This window comes from Hoplias malabaricus, chromosome 4 (assembly GCF_029633855.1).
Source record: "Hoplias malabaricus isolate fHopMal1 chromosome 4, fHopMal1.hap1, whole genome shotgun sequence".
NCBI classification, from domain to species: Eukaryota; Metazoa; Chordata; class Actinopteri; order Characiformes; family Erythrinidae; genus Hoplias; species Hoplias malabaricus.
The window spans coordinates 42,502,896-42,523,021 of NC_089803.1; the positions used below are offsets into that span (position 1 = coordinate 42,502,896).

A 20,126-nucleotide genomic window follows, 5' to 3' on the forward strand; every position below is an offset into this window, starting at 1 on the left:
CTATGGCAAGCAAGTAGAGTACCATGAATGTGTACACACACACACACAGACAGAAAACATGATGATGGTGTAGATGCAGCCATGAAAACAGCTGCCGTGGCAATGGGAGTGTAGAGTTCCACTCAGTTAAACTGAAGGATCAGTGCACATATGAGAAGGCCAATAATCATCCCTTGAGAGAGGAGCATGTGAACCCTGTGACTTGGAGGTGAATCATGAGTTTGGGGAGACTTCCTAAATAAAAGCAAACATAAAAGGCTTGTGGGGGGTAGGGTTTTAAAGAAGGGAGGAAAACGGAGCACACAGAAGAAACGCATACAGACAGTGACCTGTGTTGCCCCACCGTGCCGCCCCCAAATGAAGTAATGTAAACTCATTTAATTTTAGTAGGTTACCTGTAGAAACTGCTTTGTGGAAAAGCCAGTTAACTTTGTATTGTAAAGTATTGTAAAGTATTGTAAAGACTTGTTAAAAGCTGACAAATGTCATAAACTACCTCACTCACTGTCCATCTTATCAGCTCCACTTTTCATTTAGGTAAATGAGGTAAATGATGAGCTCATCAGAGACAGCAGTGCTGCTGCAGTTTGAAAATACACTGCCCATTCAGTGGCCACTCTAAACACACGTGCATGAGAAATGTAAAATCAGACAGTAGCTCATCTGTTGCTGCACAGTTTGTATAGGTCACTGATGACTAGATATTTTTTGGTTGGTGAACTTTTCTCAGTCCAGCAATGACACTTAAAGAATTTAAAGTCTAGGAGCAGTTTATAAGTGAGTCTTAGAAGGCAACACACACTAATAGTGCTTTTCCACTTGATGGCACTTTCTCTGCTCAACTATACTTGGTTCTACTCACTTACTGGTCCGTGGTACCTGGTTTGTTTTGCTTCCCCCGATGGCTTCCCCCGAAATGTAGTTGGTGCCGTCGGAAAAACCTGTCATAATGGGAGCTGTGGGTTTTGGAAACGGCAGTGGTAAGGTTTAGTGATTTTTACTCCTTGTGTATTCACTCTATTTTTGAGAGTTGACTGTGACATGAGTGAGGGCAATTTATCAGTGATCATATGCCACTGGCCAGGTATTCCTAATTCAGAGATTGTTCAGTGTAGAACTACAAGGTGAACCTATATGATACATCAAGATGATGATGATTTTATGTAAGTAAAATGTTCTCTCTTCTTTTTTGGTCTTTTATGGAAATGTTCTATATTCTTCCATGCAAAAAGATGTCATTTCCCAGCTTGTCAGCTTCTCTAGAAATAAGCTGAATATGAAATGGCTCCCTACAGTGCACTACTTGGATGTAGAGTCCAATATTCATGATCTATCATCTAACTAGAACAGTACATAGAGATAGGGGAGCCACTGGGGATTCAGCTATAGTGCTCAGATACAGGTCTCTCTGTTTTCTTTTTTTTTTGCACAATAATGTAGAGAAAGGCTTGATTCTGAATTACCTTAAATGGTACATTTGTAAGTATGTTTCTCATCCAATATAATTATAGTTAAGACTGCTAATCATCTATTCCAATTATATATGCAATCGTACAATGTGACTTCCAGCTGAAGTGAATAGAAAGTATAAAGCAGGCTATACATGGTATATACTCACCTTAGCTTTTCTTCTCATACTGTTGAAGCTCTGGATAAAAACAGCTTGCATTTGAAAAACTTAAATTCAAAGAAACAAAAAAGTAATTTCATGCAATGGCACAGAAATAAAAAAAAAATAAAAGATGATCTTGAATTTAATCTTATTTTAATTTTGTAAGTTCTTACTTCCGTAAGAAAACCTCCCTCCCTCACTTAGCAGTGGGAGCAAAACAGCACAATAATAAAAAAAAAATTTGCCTATCTGCTTAAATATTTAACAGACAAGCATGCCATCTGACAGTTTTGTTTTGGTGTTTAATGCACATCTGCTTTGTTCTTTTCCCTGAGACATCCCTCACCATTGACTGAATCTAATGTTATGATGACCAGTGGAAGGGCTAAACTGCCACTGGTGTTTCTCTTTAAAGCAATATGTCTGCCTATGACAGGGAACAGCTTTGTTAAGCACACATGAACACATCCAAATTCTTATATTTATGGTCTGTAACTGCATATCCAGTTCACACACTTACAGCTCTGGACAATTTTTCACAGCCAGTTCACCTACAAACGTGTGTTTGGACTGTGAGAGGAAACCAGATCACCTGGAGAAAACCCATACAGATACAGGGAGAACACACCAAACATCTCACAGACACACATCCATCATGACCAGAGGAGGGTCTCAGTCCCTTAACTTCAGGACCCTGGAGCTGTGTGACAGCGACACTACCTGATGTGCCACTGTGCCGCCCCAAACATCACATTATCAAGAATTTATAAGCATTCTTTTGCAATCACTACATAGTTCTTCATTGTTCCAGCATAAAGTTAAAGAAAAAAAAAATTGGACAGCAAACACGTCTTGGCTGACTGTCTGCATATAGTATAGTATGAATAATGTGTACCTTAATTTGTTTGTCAGACAACTTAAAGGATAAAGCAATATACCATGCTATAAACATAAAGATTACTGATGTTTGCACAACAGTTTTTCTTTTGGCTAAACAAGGAACAACAACATTATAGGACATTATTCTCCTAACACCCTAGTAAAAAGGTAATTCAGAGTCAGTGCATGTGAGAACGGAGTGAGAAATGTTCCGGAGTTTCTCCTGCATGTGCTGCACAGGTACTGCGCCATGCCTAAAGCACAAGTTCCATCTGCCGCTACTAGACTGCACCTGACACACAAAATATCCTGCTGTGCACTACATGTGTGAAAAGACTACTCCGGGATACTACTCCGGACCAGATACTCCTAAGATTTTCAGGAGTTCCTGTGTGAAAGAGTCATTTACCCCTTACATTCATCTGTATTTACATCTGGCTTAAGGGTGTTCTGGGAGTTGTGAACCTCCAATACTTAACCAACCAACTATTGTGGTATTGTCAGACTGTTTGGTTTAAGGTCCAGACTGCTTTGGTTTAGATGCATACTGACTGGGGTGAAGGCCCAGACTAAGAGTTTGGGGACAAGGCAGAATTTTCATAGGCATCACACGATTAAGAGTCGCTGTGCATCATGGGATTAGAAGTTTTTGTGCTTTATTTTCCTATTAAACATCTCCTCTGCTTACTACATTCCAACATTTCCTGACTCATTACTTTGCCAGGGAAAGACATTGCAAAAACTATGGCATAACAAACAACATTTTGGAGTCTATATTCAGAACAATACCGGTGTAGTCGGCAGGATGGCCGGCCGGTATATAAAGCTACAAAATAACTACTTAAATCTACTCAGCTCTACTTGACTCCTTGCTTTTCCATTAGGCAAGATTGATACCCATTACTTGGAACCAGGTACCTGCTTGTTCGAGGGTCCAAATGAGCTGAGTAGAGACTAAAGGAAAACCTTGCAGATATGAAAACATATGTAAACCTTGCAGAAGGCTGATTGGTCAAAGAGACTTGTTACTTACAACCGAGAGCTGGAGGTTGCAAAAAAAAAAAAAAGAACAATACTGATCTGAACTCAGGTGTGACTAAGCTGAGTCAACAACAGCAACAACAGGCAAATGAGTAAACAACTCTTAAATTAACTGCAGCCTGCAAGTGGGTGGTGGGGGTGTGGTTGTGAAAAACAAACTAGGTATAAGGGGCCAAACACAGTAACATTAAACCTTCCAAATTCTGAATACATTTTACAAAACTCTTTAAAGGGCAATCTGTAATACTGAGACCAAGGGTTCTCATGAAAGGGGCTATGAAAATGAAAACTACAATTCAGTTTCAAAACAGTGGAGAGAGAAGTCTGCCTACTCCCCAGATGTGAAGCACGGCCAGGTTGCCAGTTTGAGGAAAACTCAACATACACAAACAAACAAGAGACAAGTTTAAGAACCTTGGACTGTAATAGCTAAAAAAGAATGCACCATAATCTACAGAAAGGTGTCCACAATTTCACTAAAACATCTACCTATGCATTTTCCCTGAATTTATTGATTTTCCCTTCCATGATTAAGGTCATTTCAGGAGGCAAGTCTTTGCTTATTACTCACAATTATCGGACTGAAAAACTTTATTCCACATTAAATGGGTGCGTTTACGAGTCTTACTGGCATCAGACGCCAGCTTCTTGAATTCTCCTTTCCACCTTATTAAAATGAAGATAGCGCTAACTTTTGAAACTCTTTTTTGAAGCATGTTATTCCAATTTATCTGTTTAAAACACACAAACCTATTGTGTGTCATGTCACTAAAATGTCTACCTACATAAATTCAGTCGCCATGATTTTTGCATTTACAAGCCTTTATTGTCCAAATCCACATTAAATGTTTAGACGTTTTAGAAGGACAAGGAGGTATTTTGGGTCCAGTAAAATCAAACATTTTCTCTTTTTGTTTGGTCACTTCATGGCTGTAGGAAGCTATGTTTGTGGACCTGGCAAACCTAGGGGTTTGGACTGTAATGTGATTGGACAGAGGGTGGGATTCTCAAAGAGAATATACTGGCTTCAGTGATCTCAGAGACACCAGTGCTTCACATTGCCTGTTTCCTCAAACCATGATGACACACCCTGGAGTAGAGATAATATATTACAAAACATGATTTTATTCCTAGTTAACAAATTTACACTTTTTTATTGTTTGTAATGTTCACAACATTTAGTTCACACCAAGCTTTGCTTCTTTTATGAAGTGACCCAGCTAGAAGCAGAGGGAGGGAAAGAGAGAGAGAGAGAGAAGAGAGAAAGAGAGAGAGATAAATGGATGGGAATAATTTGTTCTTTGCAGCCCAATGTCCAGCAGGTTCGATGAATTAGGGCATGTATTGATAAGTCAGATTGAGAAAAAAATCCATTTAAGGCCTAAGAGCTTCACCAGAGGGATCCCCTCCCCACAAGTAATAGCACACATCACACCCACACAAAGAAGAGTGTTATAAACCATGCTCGCACACACACATACAGCCAATTCACGCTCTCTTTCTCTCTCCTTCCACATGCATATGCACATTCATGCATTTTCAATGTTCAGCATGTTTCCTCTTTCAGTTTCTCCACACATGTTTATATACAAATATATACATACACTTACACACAAACATACAGGCCCTTAGATGCTCAATAAAACAAACACACAGGCATGCATGCAGGCACACATAAGCACACACACAGTGTGAGCACATCTGTGTCTACAACAAGATTGGGGTGACAGATGACACACAGTGTTGAGGCAAACAGGCATCAGGGCAACACAACCACAGCTCGATGCTTTAATGAGGCATACACAGAACTCCAGCAGTGCTGCTGCTGCTACTACTACTACACACATATATACAACACAACTATTAATACACTTCATTACAGATAGAGGCTGACACAGTCAGCGGCTGAAAGAAAAGTGTGAGAGGGATAACAGTAGAAGGATCACACAAACACATTCGTAGACACAGTCCCATCCAGAAGATTTGTGTAATGCAAAAGCAATTTTCCAGACATTCTAAGGTACCCCTATTGGCTTGAATGTCTCATTGATAAAACAATAACACTGGTTACTTTTTTCAGTATGAATAATGTGCATCTGAGACACAATCTAATATAAACAGATACTTATTAGGTAGTGATGTGCAGATTTTATTCACTAGCCATTCACTCCGATAAGTAGAGATGAGCATTTAGCAGTTAACGGCGGCATATAGAAAATGGCGAAGCAAAAGAATCTGATTTTTTTTAAACAATCTACATCTATGTTGAATCTGAAGAGGCCATTTGCTCTCAGCCTTTGCACCAGTGGAGCAGTGGGAGACAAAGGCAAAGATGTACATGAACAGCCGTAATGATTTTAAGTAAGTTCTGGACCCACTGTGACCCTGATCAGGAGGGTTACAGAAAGATGATTGAATAAGGAAAATGTATGGAAATCTAAGAGAGGGAGAGGGAGAGGGAGAGAGAGAGAGAGAGAGAGAGAGAGATTAATTGCGCGCTGTGTGCATTTGCCTGTGAAATATTGCAATTGCAGTTACTCCATAATGACGGAGCTAAAGAGATGCAACTGGGTGACACTGTTCTTCTGCATCAGAGCACCACAATTTTATATGATAGCACAGAACCATGAACAGTTTTCTTTGTACACAGTTTAACATGCTGGCAGCTTAGTGTCTTCATATCTTGCCAAACCATGACACTTCCTACAGAACATAACAGGGTTATTACTCAAATGCATTCAGGAATTCCGCACTTAAGGATCACTAAAACTATTTTTTTATCACTAAATAAATAAGCATTAGATGATGCGAGACAAAAAAATAAACTATAACAGGGCATTTTGACCCGGGGTTTGTGGACCCCTAGGAGCACCCAACGTGAGGTTTGTGAGAGTGACTCTAAAAGAAATATACCAAAGTGAACCGAAGTGTTAAAACCCTCCAGCAACACTGCTGCGTTTGATCTACTCTAATCAGCACAACACAAATTAATACACCACCGCCACCTCAGTGTCACTGCAGCACTGAGAATGATCCCCCATCCAAATTGGGGGTGTTTAAGACCATTGAAGAACAGGGTGAAAGGATGCAAAAAAATGTATGCAAAGCAACAGATGGACTATGACTCCAGTCTGTAATTGTAGAACTATGATATATGGTCAGTTGAGCTTTGAGACTGGACACAGAGTGTAGAAAAAAGGTGGTGGTAATAATGCTATGGCTTATTGGTGTATTATTAATGATCACAATATATAACATACAATAATTTAACCAATCAAAGCAATAATATGAACAAAACAATGCTTTTAATATATATATTTTTTCACCTAGGCGTGCATTAATTGATTATTCAGCTGACATGCACATTCATATGTTTAAATTATTGTATTAATAGCTTAGTGCTCAGTCTGCAGTTGTAATTTTTTATATAATACAGTGCTTGATTTGATGTGTCAGATTAATTCTTGCAATTAATCACTGCATGCAATGAAAAATAATGCAGAGCATTGCTTCTCATACTTGGTATTTTCTTGCACTAATATTCAGACATTGTGAGTTTTTTCACATCCTCTGACCTCTCTTTGATTCTTTCTGTCATATCTGTGTGCTCAGTAGTGAGTAATGCACTGACAGTATGGTGGAGAGTGTTAGACTGAGGCCTACAGCCAGAGTGGCCTTACCTCAGAGAGAGAGGTCCTACTATAATTAGAAGCACTGGACTGTTTCATGATCTTTAGTCTCTAGTAAAAGAGACCAGTCAGAACAGGCAGAAAGCTGATTCCACCACTGAGATGCTCCAAGACCTGGCAGGGGCTATTCAGCATTCAGTGGCTTTTCAAAAGCATCTATTTCAAATGTTAGTGCACTTACGCGCTATGTAGTGGGCTTGACCTGCAGTTTGCAATGCAGACGTTTAGATGTTTGGGATGCTTCATTTTGAGATGGTCATGTATAGCAAAAGTATTTATATTTTACTATAGCATAGCTTTGCACATTATTTGGCTGTTGAGTGGGAATAATCTCTTTTGTAGTATTTCCAAAATACTCAAGTTTGGATAATGTGTCCATAAGATGAGTTGCTTTCTTTACCGTCTCCCCGCATCCCTGCTAATGATACATCTCCTCCTGAATATTCAACTACTCCTCCACAATTTCAGCTAATGTATAGTCGACTAGTCTATGGAAGCTCTAGTTCCAAGTAGCTTTGGCCCATTTTTATGTACCCATACATTATGAAATATTTATTCAGTGTAGAGGGTATATGGTAGCAAGGATTATTAAAAAAAAGGGAAAAAACACAAACAAATTTTGGTTGTAATACCACAGTCACAGATATTTAGATTTTATTTTATAAGTTGTAAGAGGCAACACCTGATTTGTGTTGTGACACTTCAGCTGCATTTGTGAATGCTGCTGTAGAATGACTGCAGCCATATGTACCCTATGTTTGGAATGTTTAGAAGGCTCATCCTATGAGAAAATGAATGACCTACTGGTATGAACATTTGAAGCTGTTCAGAAACTTTACCTAGATTTAAAAGTGCTTTTGGTGGTTTGAAAAAAGGAAGAAAAAAGGAAGATTTCATGAAACTTTTTGCCATTCAGGCTGCAGAAAATCTGACCAGTTCCAATGGGATTTGACAAAAAATTGGATTGAGATTTTTTCTCAGTATAAACCTAGACATGAACCAGTCAGAGACCAAGATTAAATTAAATTAAGCCCAGTGACACCTGCAGGCTAGTGAACACGGTCATGGCAGATCCTACTGTGTGACCCCTGCAGCTTTCCCCAACAGCTCCCGGTTTGACTGTCTAAACCCCCCTCACCACCACCACACACCATATACACATAGCTCTGCAGGATATCTCACCACCGTCAGCTACACACAGCAGTCCCCCTCCCCCACACAATGCTCTGCTGGACATCTCATTACAGTCAGATGAAGAGAACATTACACATCTCTGTACAGTATAACTACAAACTCAATTTCTGGGAAAAGTATAAAAAAGAAAACTTGATTGTTCGTACTCTTTTAATGAAATTACTTTTAAATGTTTTAATCTGCTTTCAAACTCCTACTAAAACTAATCTACAATTGTTATGGTGCATCATGAAGAGGAGAATCAGACAGTGATGACCCCTGACAGCTAAAGTCGTGTTTCAAGCAATAACGGAGAAAAATTACACTTACAAAACCATAAAAATTATATTCTTATTTCCCAATGGTTAAAAAGTTAAGCTAAAAGGAAATGTGATGTAACAGTGTGGGAAACATTTTAGAGCTTGCTGCATGAATCAAATTCTTATGCAAGACTGTATGTTATTGTACTACAGTCCCTTAAATAAATGTTCCAGAATGTTAATAAGTGACAGATTTGTCTGATCAAGTCTGCATATTCATGCTGGTGCTACTTGACCTTAGTGCTGCTTTTTATACAACTGACCATACTATTCTGCTAGAAAGACTAAAGAACGTGGTTGGAATCACAGGAACAGCCCTATCATGGTTTATGTCTTAACTTACAGATTGCTACCAGTTCGTTGAAGTAAATAATGTCCCCTATATTCACACAAAAATGAGATTTGGAGTCCCCCAAAGCTCCAATTTAGGACCTTTTTTTATTAATATTATACATGCTACCACTGGGCAGAGTTATTATCCAGCTAATTCAAAATGCTGCAGCCAGGGTCTTCACTAAAACTAGAAAAATTGATCATATCAGCCCAGTCTTATCACCCCTTCACTGGCTTCCAGTTAAATTCCTTATTGATCACAAAATTATTTTACTAACGTATAAAGCTCTGCATGGTCTCGCCCCTGAATAGCAGCGAGATCTCATTGCTCACTATGAACTACCAAGATTACTCAGATCTCAGGGCACCAGCCTCTTACTAGTTCCAATAATTAATAAGACTTCAGTGCTGGAAAAAGCTTTCTCCTACAAAGCTCCTCAGCTCTGGAAAAATCTTCCAGCTAGTGTTCGGGACACAGATACAGTCACTATGTTTAAGTCTAAGCTCAAAACACACTTGTTAAGTTTAGCATTGGGCAACTAACCTCTTCTTGTAGTTTAAGGTTTCAGGAACTCATGGACATGGGGAATCATGGTAAACTCGGATGATGTGCTCTGCAATGCTGTGCTCACAATTTCTCTTGTTTGAGGATGGTGGAGCAGATGGATGTCGTTGTCTGAGGAAGCAATCAACTAAACTAACTGTTTCTTTTTACTGTTTTCTGAGAAAATGGCAGCCTACTGATATAAAATTGTTTGCTGGATTCTCCTCTGGTCCACACCAGACCAACTGCTCACCTCCATTTACTGCTGCCAGCCTCTGACCCCTCATACCAACCACCATCATCAATTACAATGAATTAGAAATGGACTTGGATTAACAACACTCTGACTGACTGATGGTTCCAGTGTGATGCACTGTTTTTTTGGCCCCAGATTGATGGCACTATTATTATTATTATTATTATTATTATTATTATTATTATTTCACTGTATCATAATGACAGACTTAACTGGTGATACTGTACATTTCTATCAGTACTTTTTCAGAGGAGGATGGATCCCCTTTGTGAGTCTTTGTTCCTCCCAAGGTTTCTTCTTCTGGCCTCAAGGGAGTTTTTCCTTGCCACTGTTGCCTTTAGCTTGCTCACACTGGGCTTTGATACAAATGATCTGTTCTGATACTAATTATGTAAAGCTGCTTTGTGACGTCAGTTGTAAAAAGTGCTATATAAATTAATTTGGACTGATTGATTATGTTTCATGTATGAAAAAATCCCAACCATTCATGTAAATGGGTTTTGATTGTCAGGAGTCATCATTCATCATTAATTTTCTCCGCTTTCCCCTCCCAGTCCAGGACAACTTCATTGTTGCTCCTGTTTTAAGGACTAAAAAGTCCCAATAATTTTATAAATAGATTTAATACTAAATGCCTGATATTTCCCACCTCTCTAGGTGTCAGTGAAAGGGTTTAAATCTTTGGAGAAAATGGCTTATTGCTCCTTTAAACCATTATTAACATTCTGTAAAGAAGCATCATGGTTGAAGTGTAATTAGACTAAAGGTCAGTGCACACTGACCCAACATTTAGCAACAGACATTAACATTCTACTGACAGTTGACTTTATACTCTACCAGAACAGACAACTGAAGCTGTGACATTTTTTAGTCTGCTTCTCGCACACAAAAGGAGTTCTAGATCAAACCTCAGTCTCTGAATAGGTGAAAAAAGTGACATTTTCATAATAATTAGGAGACTTTATTGTGTATAGGTCATGAATAACTTAACTGTTAATAAAATACAGTTAAACTAAATTGTACTGCTGTTATTCAACAGTGAATTTGAGAGTAGAAGAGACACAAAGCTACGACTTTCAGTTACTGATAATTGGAGAGCATTAACATTCACAAGCTCTGATGATTCAAGGCCAACAGGCTTTAAGCACAAGAGAGAAAGAATGTGGAAGAAAGGGCAGTGGGAGAAGGAGCAACTGATGCTGAGGGGAATCAGAGGCTAGGCATGTTACCCTAAATGGCAATGGCTTTACCTGTCCTTCAGCTATCCACATATCCAACAGTGTCTTAAAGTGACAAAAGCATGGAAAGACTGGCCTCAAGATATATTAGTCACAGCTTTTACATGTCACAGTATATGAAACTTTGATTTGTAAGCCATGTAATAGTTGTTGTGTATCTGTATGACTGTAATGGTGCTATCCATGGCATGATCCCTATTTGACTCGGCTCGGCTTGGCTCGGCTCTTTTCCATTAGGCAAATCTGGTACCTGGTCACTGGGACTGGTTTGAAGTGTGCAGAGTATGGACTAAACCGTGACATGCGTAAACACTACAGTACGCTGACTGACCAGAGAGACTTGTCTACATGGTAAAATGCAGACACCCAGCACAAACTTTTCTTTTGTAAAATCTCCAAGCTACAGCCGAGACACATTTGTTTTTATACGACTCAAAAGCAGCTCAGAAAATTACATCACTGTGTGTCGAAGAGATTCAAACGCTTCTTGAATTGATGCATGACAAAAAACTCCAGCAAAAGCCAGACGTGCAACAATGAAAAACTCTACTGATCTGTGTGACCTGGGGAGCGGAGCAAAAACAACACATGTATATTTATGACTAGTAAACAGCACCTAATATTACCACCGCTGTTGTTATGATTTTCAAAGCATGAATTTCTCATTAGAGACAGGGTTTTGAAACCTAACTGGCGACATTTCACAGGAGAGTTGTGCTATTAGAAAAGAGACCAGGGAAAAGTGCATTGAGCTGACCCAAGCCGATACCATGCAGTGTAAAGGCACCTTAAATATGTGCATGTGTGCACTTACAGCCCTCATAGATGTCTGTTGGTATATGAACTGCTGTGGAGTTGTAGGATACGAGGCGCCTGAAGGCTGGGTCCTCTATGAAATCCAAGGACAGATTACCGGTGTTGTTAAACTGAATAAACACAAAGAACCACGTTAGTGAACATACAAACAGTAACAAACCCTCAGTACCATTCAAAAGTTTGGAATCTCTTTCGTGTAATTTCCAGAGAGTTTTTTTTCCCATTTTCATTACCAATGTCTGCTGAAAGCAAAAATGACAACATATCCCCAAGGACAGTAAATATAATCTCACCAATGCCAAAAAATCTCACACCACCACTTTGGCAACTTCTAACATAATTTGAAAATACCCATTTACAAAAGGGGAAAAAAAGGGAAAAATATTTTTAAAAATAACAATAATAATACTACACTCAAATTTCAGTCATAAAATTTTATTTAAATCTACTAACATTTAGTGAGTGGACCCGTAGACTTTTCATGTTTCTACTAACAAGTCTATTCCTATTAATTTACATTAAAGCTTAATATATTTTCTTTCTCCTGTAAATACTCTGTTGTGAACCAGGCTGACAATAAATGTATATTAAAACTATGTTTCCAGTTACTCTTGTTCATACAGTCTGAAGAGGCTGTCAGTGTGGACTGCAGCTTAGCTGTTTGCTTTTGTTAGTTTGTTGCACATTTATTTATCCATGGGTCTCCCATAAACCTTGTATTATCCATGTGGTCTGCTGAGAGTGGACTGAAAGTGCTGCTTTAAAAGGCACAGATCTTTGCACCACAATCTCTACAATCACTGAATAATCTGCTATTGTACACACACTTTATGATACCCTCAGAAAAGCAAAGTCATTTGAATGTGAAGCTATTTTGAAAATAAGAACACACTCACCTCTTTGGCATTATAATATACAACACTGTCCTCCTGTAAGAGAAAAGAAATGCATGTTTTAGAATACATTTATGTATAATTGTGTCTTGTGGACTTTTGTTGGATGATATGGTGTGTTTGTGTACAGTTGTAATAACTAATATTGGACACACGTAGAAAAAAGACACATCTGAAACTTAAAGGATTCACAGTTCAGTGAAGCAACACAATCACTAAATTAAATATGCTAAATGCTACATTTTAAATAAACAAATAATAAAAATAAAAAAACCTTGTAGTGTTATGACTTAATCATTGGGCCATAATTTGTGTGCAGGTATTTTCTGAGTGGTAGGTTAACATAATCACTTCAAGTTTGGGGGTGTAAATAAATTCTCAGTCTCTATGGCACAGTCAGTCATAACCGCTCACTGCTACGCTGAGACATTGCTGTTCTGTTGTAGTGTTTAATCTCTGACTAACAGAGAATTAAAATGAGTGAACATTTGTGACAGAAAAGAAAATTACAGCTTTGAAATGCAGGAGAAATTCCTGCTGATGACAACAGGAGGGACATTCATTTAAATCAAGGGAGTCGCCACAGGTGGAGCAAGGCCCACCCAGTCAGCCAGAGCTAATTCCCCGCGTGAATGCACATGCAAGGACACACTTTCTTTTCTGATTGTTCCATGTACCACACAAACGCACATTCACACAAGTCAGATTCAGAGCTGGAGCACGAGTATACATGATTCGTTTCAGCAACCATACAGACTCTTAAAGCCGTGTTTGGTACTGAACCAATACATTTTATTCCATTTTATTCCGTATTTCTGAGGTGAAGCTGTTTAGACACATGATCTCTGAGACAAACACAAGCTCTGCTGCTCTCTCTGAGCCAGAGGGAGGAGCAGATACTCCACGGCTCCTTACCAGAGAACATGTTTCTCATTGGTCATCACTTTTATTAAGCCAATTAGCAGCCAGTGCTAGCTGTACATCATTCAGTGCTGCAGCAAATGGAATCATAGTCCCTCATACAGAGGTTTGATTTTGAGGCAACACTGAGAGGTATAGATCAAAGTAATCCTTTATACATAAAAAAAACACACATTAGATCATTTTGTATAAGATTAACAGTAACATTAACACACTAAGGGCAGCACGGTGGTGCAGCAGGTAGTGTCACAGTCACACAGCTCCAGGGACATGAAGGCTGTGGGTTCAAGTCCCGCTCTGGGTGACTGTCTGTGAGGAGTTGGTGTGTTCTCCCCGTGTCCGCATGGGTTTCCTCTGAGTTGCTCCAGTTTTCTCCCACAGTCAAAAAACACATGTTGGTAGGTGGATTGGCAACTCATAGGTGTGAGTGTGTGTGTGTGTTTGTGTGTGCCCCTCTGAAGGACTGGTGCCCGCTCCAGGGTGTGTTCCTGCTTTACACCCAATGATTCTGGGTAGGCTCCGGACCCACCGTGACCCTGAACTAGATAAGCGGTTACAGACAATGAATGAATGAATGAACATACAATTATTGTAATATATGTAAGATATAGGAGTCCTAAATAAGCAGACTAGTCTGTATATTAAACATAGAACATAAAAGTAAAACAATGCCACCAAATGTTTTAACATAACTAGTTGTATCTTTATTGGACATATAAGTTAAATATAGTAATGTAATGAGGATGAGACTGCCCTTTAGATCTCTTACACTATTAAGATGCTTTCTGTTCAGATCTCATTGTAATTAATGAACAATATAAAATAGAACAGCATTAATACACTACTGGCAAAATACATGGACAGATTCTGCTTTGCCGCTGTTCTGAAAGACTCCACCTGGGCCTTGTATTCCTTAATTTGATTTCTGAAAGTTGGCAGTTCTAAATTTAAAGGGAGCACAAAGCATAAGGGGAGACGCTGCATAAAACAAACAATGGTACACCAAAACCAATGTTAAAATCAGCATTAAAATCACATAAAGGCAAACAAAAAATGTTCTGAAGTATATTATTCCCTTAAAACACTATTGGTACTTGAGAGTATAAATAAAGCTCTTAATATCTATGGAATTATTCATGGGAATATTGGGTCTTTTTCTTTCTTTCTTCCTTTTTAACTAGACAAACCACTGAAGATCTTCTGTGTTCACATTCAGTTTTTACCCCTTTACAGCAAATGTCTTAAGGAAAGCTCTTAAACATTGTTAGCTGTTACAGTTTAACACAACAGAATACTCTTCTCAAGTAACAGGGTGTGACTGCCACATTCACACTGTTTTAAAATGTAAGAAAATGTTGAAGTATTCCAGAGTACTCAGAATATGTTACTGATATTGAGTAATGTAACGGAATACATTTCAAAATACATTTTAGGGCATGTATATTGTATTCTGTAACTGAATACAATTTAAAAGTAACACTCCCTTCCTAGATCTGGGCCTTGTTGTGGCAGAAGGGCTTGTGTGGTCTTATGACCTCCAGGGCTATGTCATTGGGAGCTGTTAGCTCCCAGTAGGGTCTCCCATGGCGAACAGGTCTGGAGTGAAGATCCAGACAAACATGATCCAAGAAGCATCTCTATGAAAAGCTCTCCCCTGCCTGGGAGAGAATTACCGGGACCTACCCCTGGAGGCAACCCTGGGGGTAGTGTCTCATGGCGAGCGCTGGTGGCCGGGCAGCCTACATAACCTGGCTGGGCTTACCTCAAAAAGGCAGCGTGGAAGGATCATGTGGGCTCACCACCTGCTAGATCCAGAAGCATTGAGAGGTTGAAAGATACCAGCTAGATATTTTTGGGCTCATTTCTACACACAGTGTCAGCTCTGTGTCTCCTCGATAGAGGTTGGTCTCTCTCTTACTCAGGAGTTGCACAAGGTGAGAGGTGCCAGGCAGTGTGGGGATATTCACAAGTCCCCGGCTGGCGGCTGTACAGTTGGAGTTCATCCCGGTAAATGAAAGGGTCACCTCAATGAGGCTCCAGCTTGCAGAGAGGACAACTTTGACTGTATTGTGTGCATATGCACCGAACAGCAGCTCAGAGTATTTGGCCTTCTTAGAGGTAGTGAGTGGAGTTCTAGAGAGGATTCCATGCACTGACTCTATTGTTTGCTGGGGGACTTCAATGCTCATGTTGGCAACGACTGGGAAACCTGGAGAGGAGTGATTGGGAGAAACAGCCTGCCTGATCTGAACCCGTGTGGTGTGATGTTATTGGTCTTATGTGCTAGTAATGGTTTGTCCATAACAAACACCATGTTCAAACACAAGGTTGCTCATAAGTGTACTTGGAGCACCTTGGGCCAAAGGTCAATGATCGACTTTGTGGTCGTTTCTTCTGACCTGAGGCCATATGTTTTGGACACTCAGGTAGGGGCTCAGCTGTCAACCGATCACCATCTGGTGGTGAGTTGGATCCAATGGCGGTGAAATAAATGTATAGTGAGGTTGTGCTGGGAAAGGCTGGCAGAAGACTTTGTTCGGAAAGATTTCAACTCTCACCTAAGAGAGAACTTCTCACATGTTCTGGAAGAGGAAGGGGGCATAGAGTCTGAACGGACCCTGTTCCTGGGCTTAAACTGTGGAAGCGGCTGCATTTAGCTGTGGTCAAAAGCTTGTCGGTGCCTGTTATGGCAGCAACCCAAGAACCCGTTGGTGGACACTGGTGGTAAGGGAAACTGTCAAGTAGGAGGCGGCTTTTTGAGCTTGGCTGGCTCTGGGAACTTCAGATTCTGCCGATGGATACCGGCAGGAGAAAAAGGCTGCAGCTGTGGCAGTTGCAGAAGTAAAATCCAGAGCATGGGAGGAGTTTGGAGAGGCCATGGAGAATAACTTCCGGGTGACCTCAAAGAGGTTTTGGAAAACACTCTGACAGCTCAGGAGGAGAGGGGGGGGATACTGTCCAAGCTGTGCTCAGTAAGCATGGTGAAACTGAACTCGACTGAGCGTATTGTTGGACGTTGGAAGGAGCAATTGAGGAACTCCTAAGCCTGAGAATCATGCCTCCTGTGCAGGAGGTAGGGCCAGAAGTGTCTGTGGTGTCAAATTCCAATTCCTTGGCTGAAGTTACTGAGGTGGTTAAACAGCTATGCAGTGGCAAAGCCCCTGGAATGTATGAGATTGCATGGACCTCAGGAACAGTGACTTTGGACTGGCAAACGGGGTGGTGGTTCCCATTTTTAAAAAAGGGGACCGGAGAATGTGTGCCAATTATTGGGTATCACACTTCTCAGCCTCCCTAGGAAAGTATATGCCAGGGTGCTGGAAAGGAGAATCCATCCGATAGTTCGAACCTAGGATTTTGGAGGATCTTTGAACTATGAACCAATTCTTTACTCTATCACAGATGATTGAGGGGGCATGGGAGTTTGCTACTCCATTCTAGACATGTTGAGTGGATTTAGAGAAGGCGTATGACTGTGTTCCCTGAGAGATTCCGTGGGAGGTGCTCCAGGAGTATGGGGGGCCAGGGTCGCTTCGGCGAGCCATACAGTACTGCTACTGTAAGAGTTTGAGTTGTGTTTGCATCCTCGGCAGTAAGTCAAGCTTGTTCAATGTGGGCACTGGACTCCATCAGGGCTGTGCCTTATCTCCACACCTGTTCCTGATATACATGGACAGGGTGGTGAGGCATAGCCTGGGACAGGAAGGTGGCATGCTCCTTTCAGGTAGGGGTCGAGAACCTACCCCAAGAGCTAAGTCATAAAGCAAAGCTCTCAATTTACCAATCAGTCTATGTCCCCACTCTCACCTATGATCATGAGCTCTGGATAATGACCAAAAAAATCAAGATCACGGATACAAACGGCTGAAATGAGTTTTCTCTGATGGGTTGCTGAGCGAACTCTCCATGAGTAGCTCAGTGATTAGGGAGGAGCTCTGATTAGAGTCACTGCTCCTGCCAGCTGAGGTGGTTTGGGCATCTGATAAGGATGCCTCCTGGACACCTCCCACTGGAGGTATATCAAAAATGTCCAACTGGAAGGAGATCCCCCAGGAGGAGCTGGTGGAAGTTGTGGGGGACAGCTTGTGGGGACTTCTATACTCGCCCTGTTGCTAACACAACTCTGAAATGGAATAAGCGGTAAAGACGATGATGATGATGATGACTCCCAACATAGACGAGCATAGGTTCAGCATGCGTACCTGAGTCAATTATCGTTCAGTGTGTAGTGGAAGTGTGTGTTCATGTATAGATGTTTAAAGTTAGCTTTTCCTCTGCACTTATTCACCCACTCCTTCCATACTCTGCAGTGCACACACACACACACACACACACACACAAACACACACACAAACACAAACACACAGCAGGCAATGTCAGGATGGAAGATACTAAGGCGTTAACGAAGAGCTCTCTCTGACACACTTGCCCTGGAGACATGGCTTAGCGCCACCTGTCTATCGGCTGTAGCACAACAACGGCTGGCCCTGTAACAGATTAATGAGGAACACCTGTGACAGCTGCTGGTGTGAGCGTTAACTACTGACTGCACTTCAAAAGCTCTTACTGCTACAGGCAAGTAAACAAACACACACACACACACACACACACACACAAACACACACACACACACACACACAGGGCCAAGGATATTAGATCAAATGTGTGTCTCATGCATATTTTTACATTTTCTGACCTTCAAACTTATCCTAATTTAACCCCAGAAAGCAGGAATGTTTTCTTTTAAAAAAAAAATAAAAAATAGAAATGCCACAGTCATCAGTGGGTGATGAAATTGCAACTGAAGCTTAAATCATATCCATATGCAGTCATCCATATGAGTCCCAACTTGCCCGGATCCCTCTGATGCTGCCAAACAAAACAGAGTGCAGAAAATACTTATTCATTCATCTTCTGTAAATGCTTCATCCTGATCAAGATCATGGGGTTTCTTACTTTAAAAAAAAATGTCTCAGCATGACAGAATTGGTAGTCTGTCTTGAGTTGACCAGTGACATTAATGGCAGTTTGAATTATATGGTGGTTACATGACTCATGCATTAGTATAATACATCAGAGAAGTGAGAAGCTGAGGAACAACAGCTGTGTTGCCTGGGTGTGTGTGTGGGTGTGTGTGTGTGTGCGTGTGTGTGTGTGTGTGTGTGTATATCTGTAGACATGAATGGAGGGTTGAGTGACTGTAGCAAGCTCTTAGTCTGATTCTCACACGGGATCTCCCACACACAACGAAATCCACGGGCTCAAATCAAAACAAGTCTGTTATTCAGTATCTTGGCTAAAATATCTTAACTCCCAGTAAACATCAAGAAAAGTGCACAAATATGGTACTAAATATTAGAGTTTATTAGTTGGCCCTATCTTCGGGAGAATGCTAGTTCAATTACCGGTGATGATAATTAATACTAAATGCTTGATCCAGACCCTAAGCATGGTCTAAAATTGTAATAAATTATGCAAGCTTTAGCTTGATTACAAATCAAATACATTACACATGCTTGAGCTTAACAGCTTTTGAGCTTGAGCTTTTTTTGTTTTGTTTTGTTTTGTTTTGTTTTTCTTTTGTCATTTCTTGGTCAGTGTTTGAAAAGCTTTATCAGTATTACCACAAGAGTTTCAGGTTTTTGGGCTAGAGCACTGATGATTTAAAAATAAAAAAATGAATAAACAAATGAATGAATTAATGAACAAACAACTGTATATATGAATGAATAAATGACCATACATAGACACACACACACATGTCCTGGAGTAGGTAAGTCTACTTGACTGATAATGTAATGTGAGTGATTCATACCAGTTCACTGTAGTGAAAATGTAGTAAAGAGTTTAGTACCTCTCTGACAGTTAGTCATGAGTCCTCAGGACACATGCATATGACTGATGAAGTGAGAATTGTGTGTGCGTGTGAGAGAGAGAGAGAGAGAGAGAGGGTGTGAGTTGGACAGCTCTGAGTGTCATCTCTGTGTGTGCTACATCATAATGAGGGCTCCCTGGCACTGAGCTCTTGGATAAAGGCCGGTAAAGGAGGTGTGAACTCATGTGACCCCCGCTGGCAGAAGCATAGTTACTTAATAAGAGTAATACAGGAGCTCTCTGACTTGCTCACTCTCACACACACTCGAAAGCTGCAGGGGTCTCAGAGTCACAAACGTATGTTTACATACATACATGTGACAGAATGTCATGACCTGCTCACTTCCAGGCCATACAGGTCCCATACAAGGTCAAAGTATAACATCATACTGACACACACACGCTACTCGGGGCATGAAGGACACTGTGCAGGATCACACAGAGCAGTGGTGAAATTGAGAATTCTCCTCCCAGCACTGAGTGCTCACTGAAATCACAGCACAGCTGTGCCTCTCCATTGCTCTGCTCTTCTCTCCT

General features: G+C 40.5%; 1 protein-coding gene across 1 annotated transcript in view; it reads right to left on the reverse strand.

Annotated features, from left to right (window-relative positions):
- cacna2d1a (calcium channel, voltage-dependent, alpha 2/delta subunit 1a) overlaps nt 1-20,126 on the reverse strand; it is a 149,377-nt gene that overhangs the window by 61,584 nt on the left and 67,667 nt on the right. Inside the window, exons 5-6 of the mRNA XM_066667263.1 lie at nt 12,798-12,830; nt 11,900-12,011 (exon numbers count right to left, since the gene is read on the reverse strand). Coding sequence (XP_066523360.1) covers nt 11,900-12,011; nt 12,798-12,830 — 145 coding nt within the window. The remainder of the gene's footprint in view (nt 1-11,899; nt 12,012-12,797; nt 12,831-20,126) is intronic.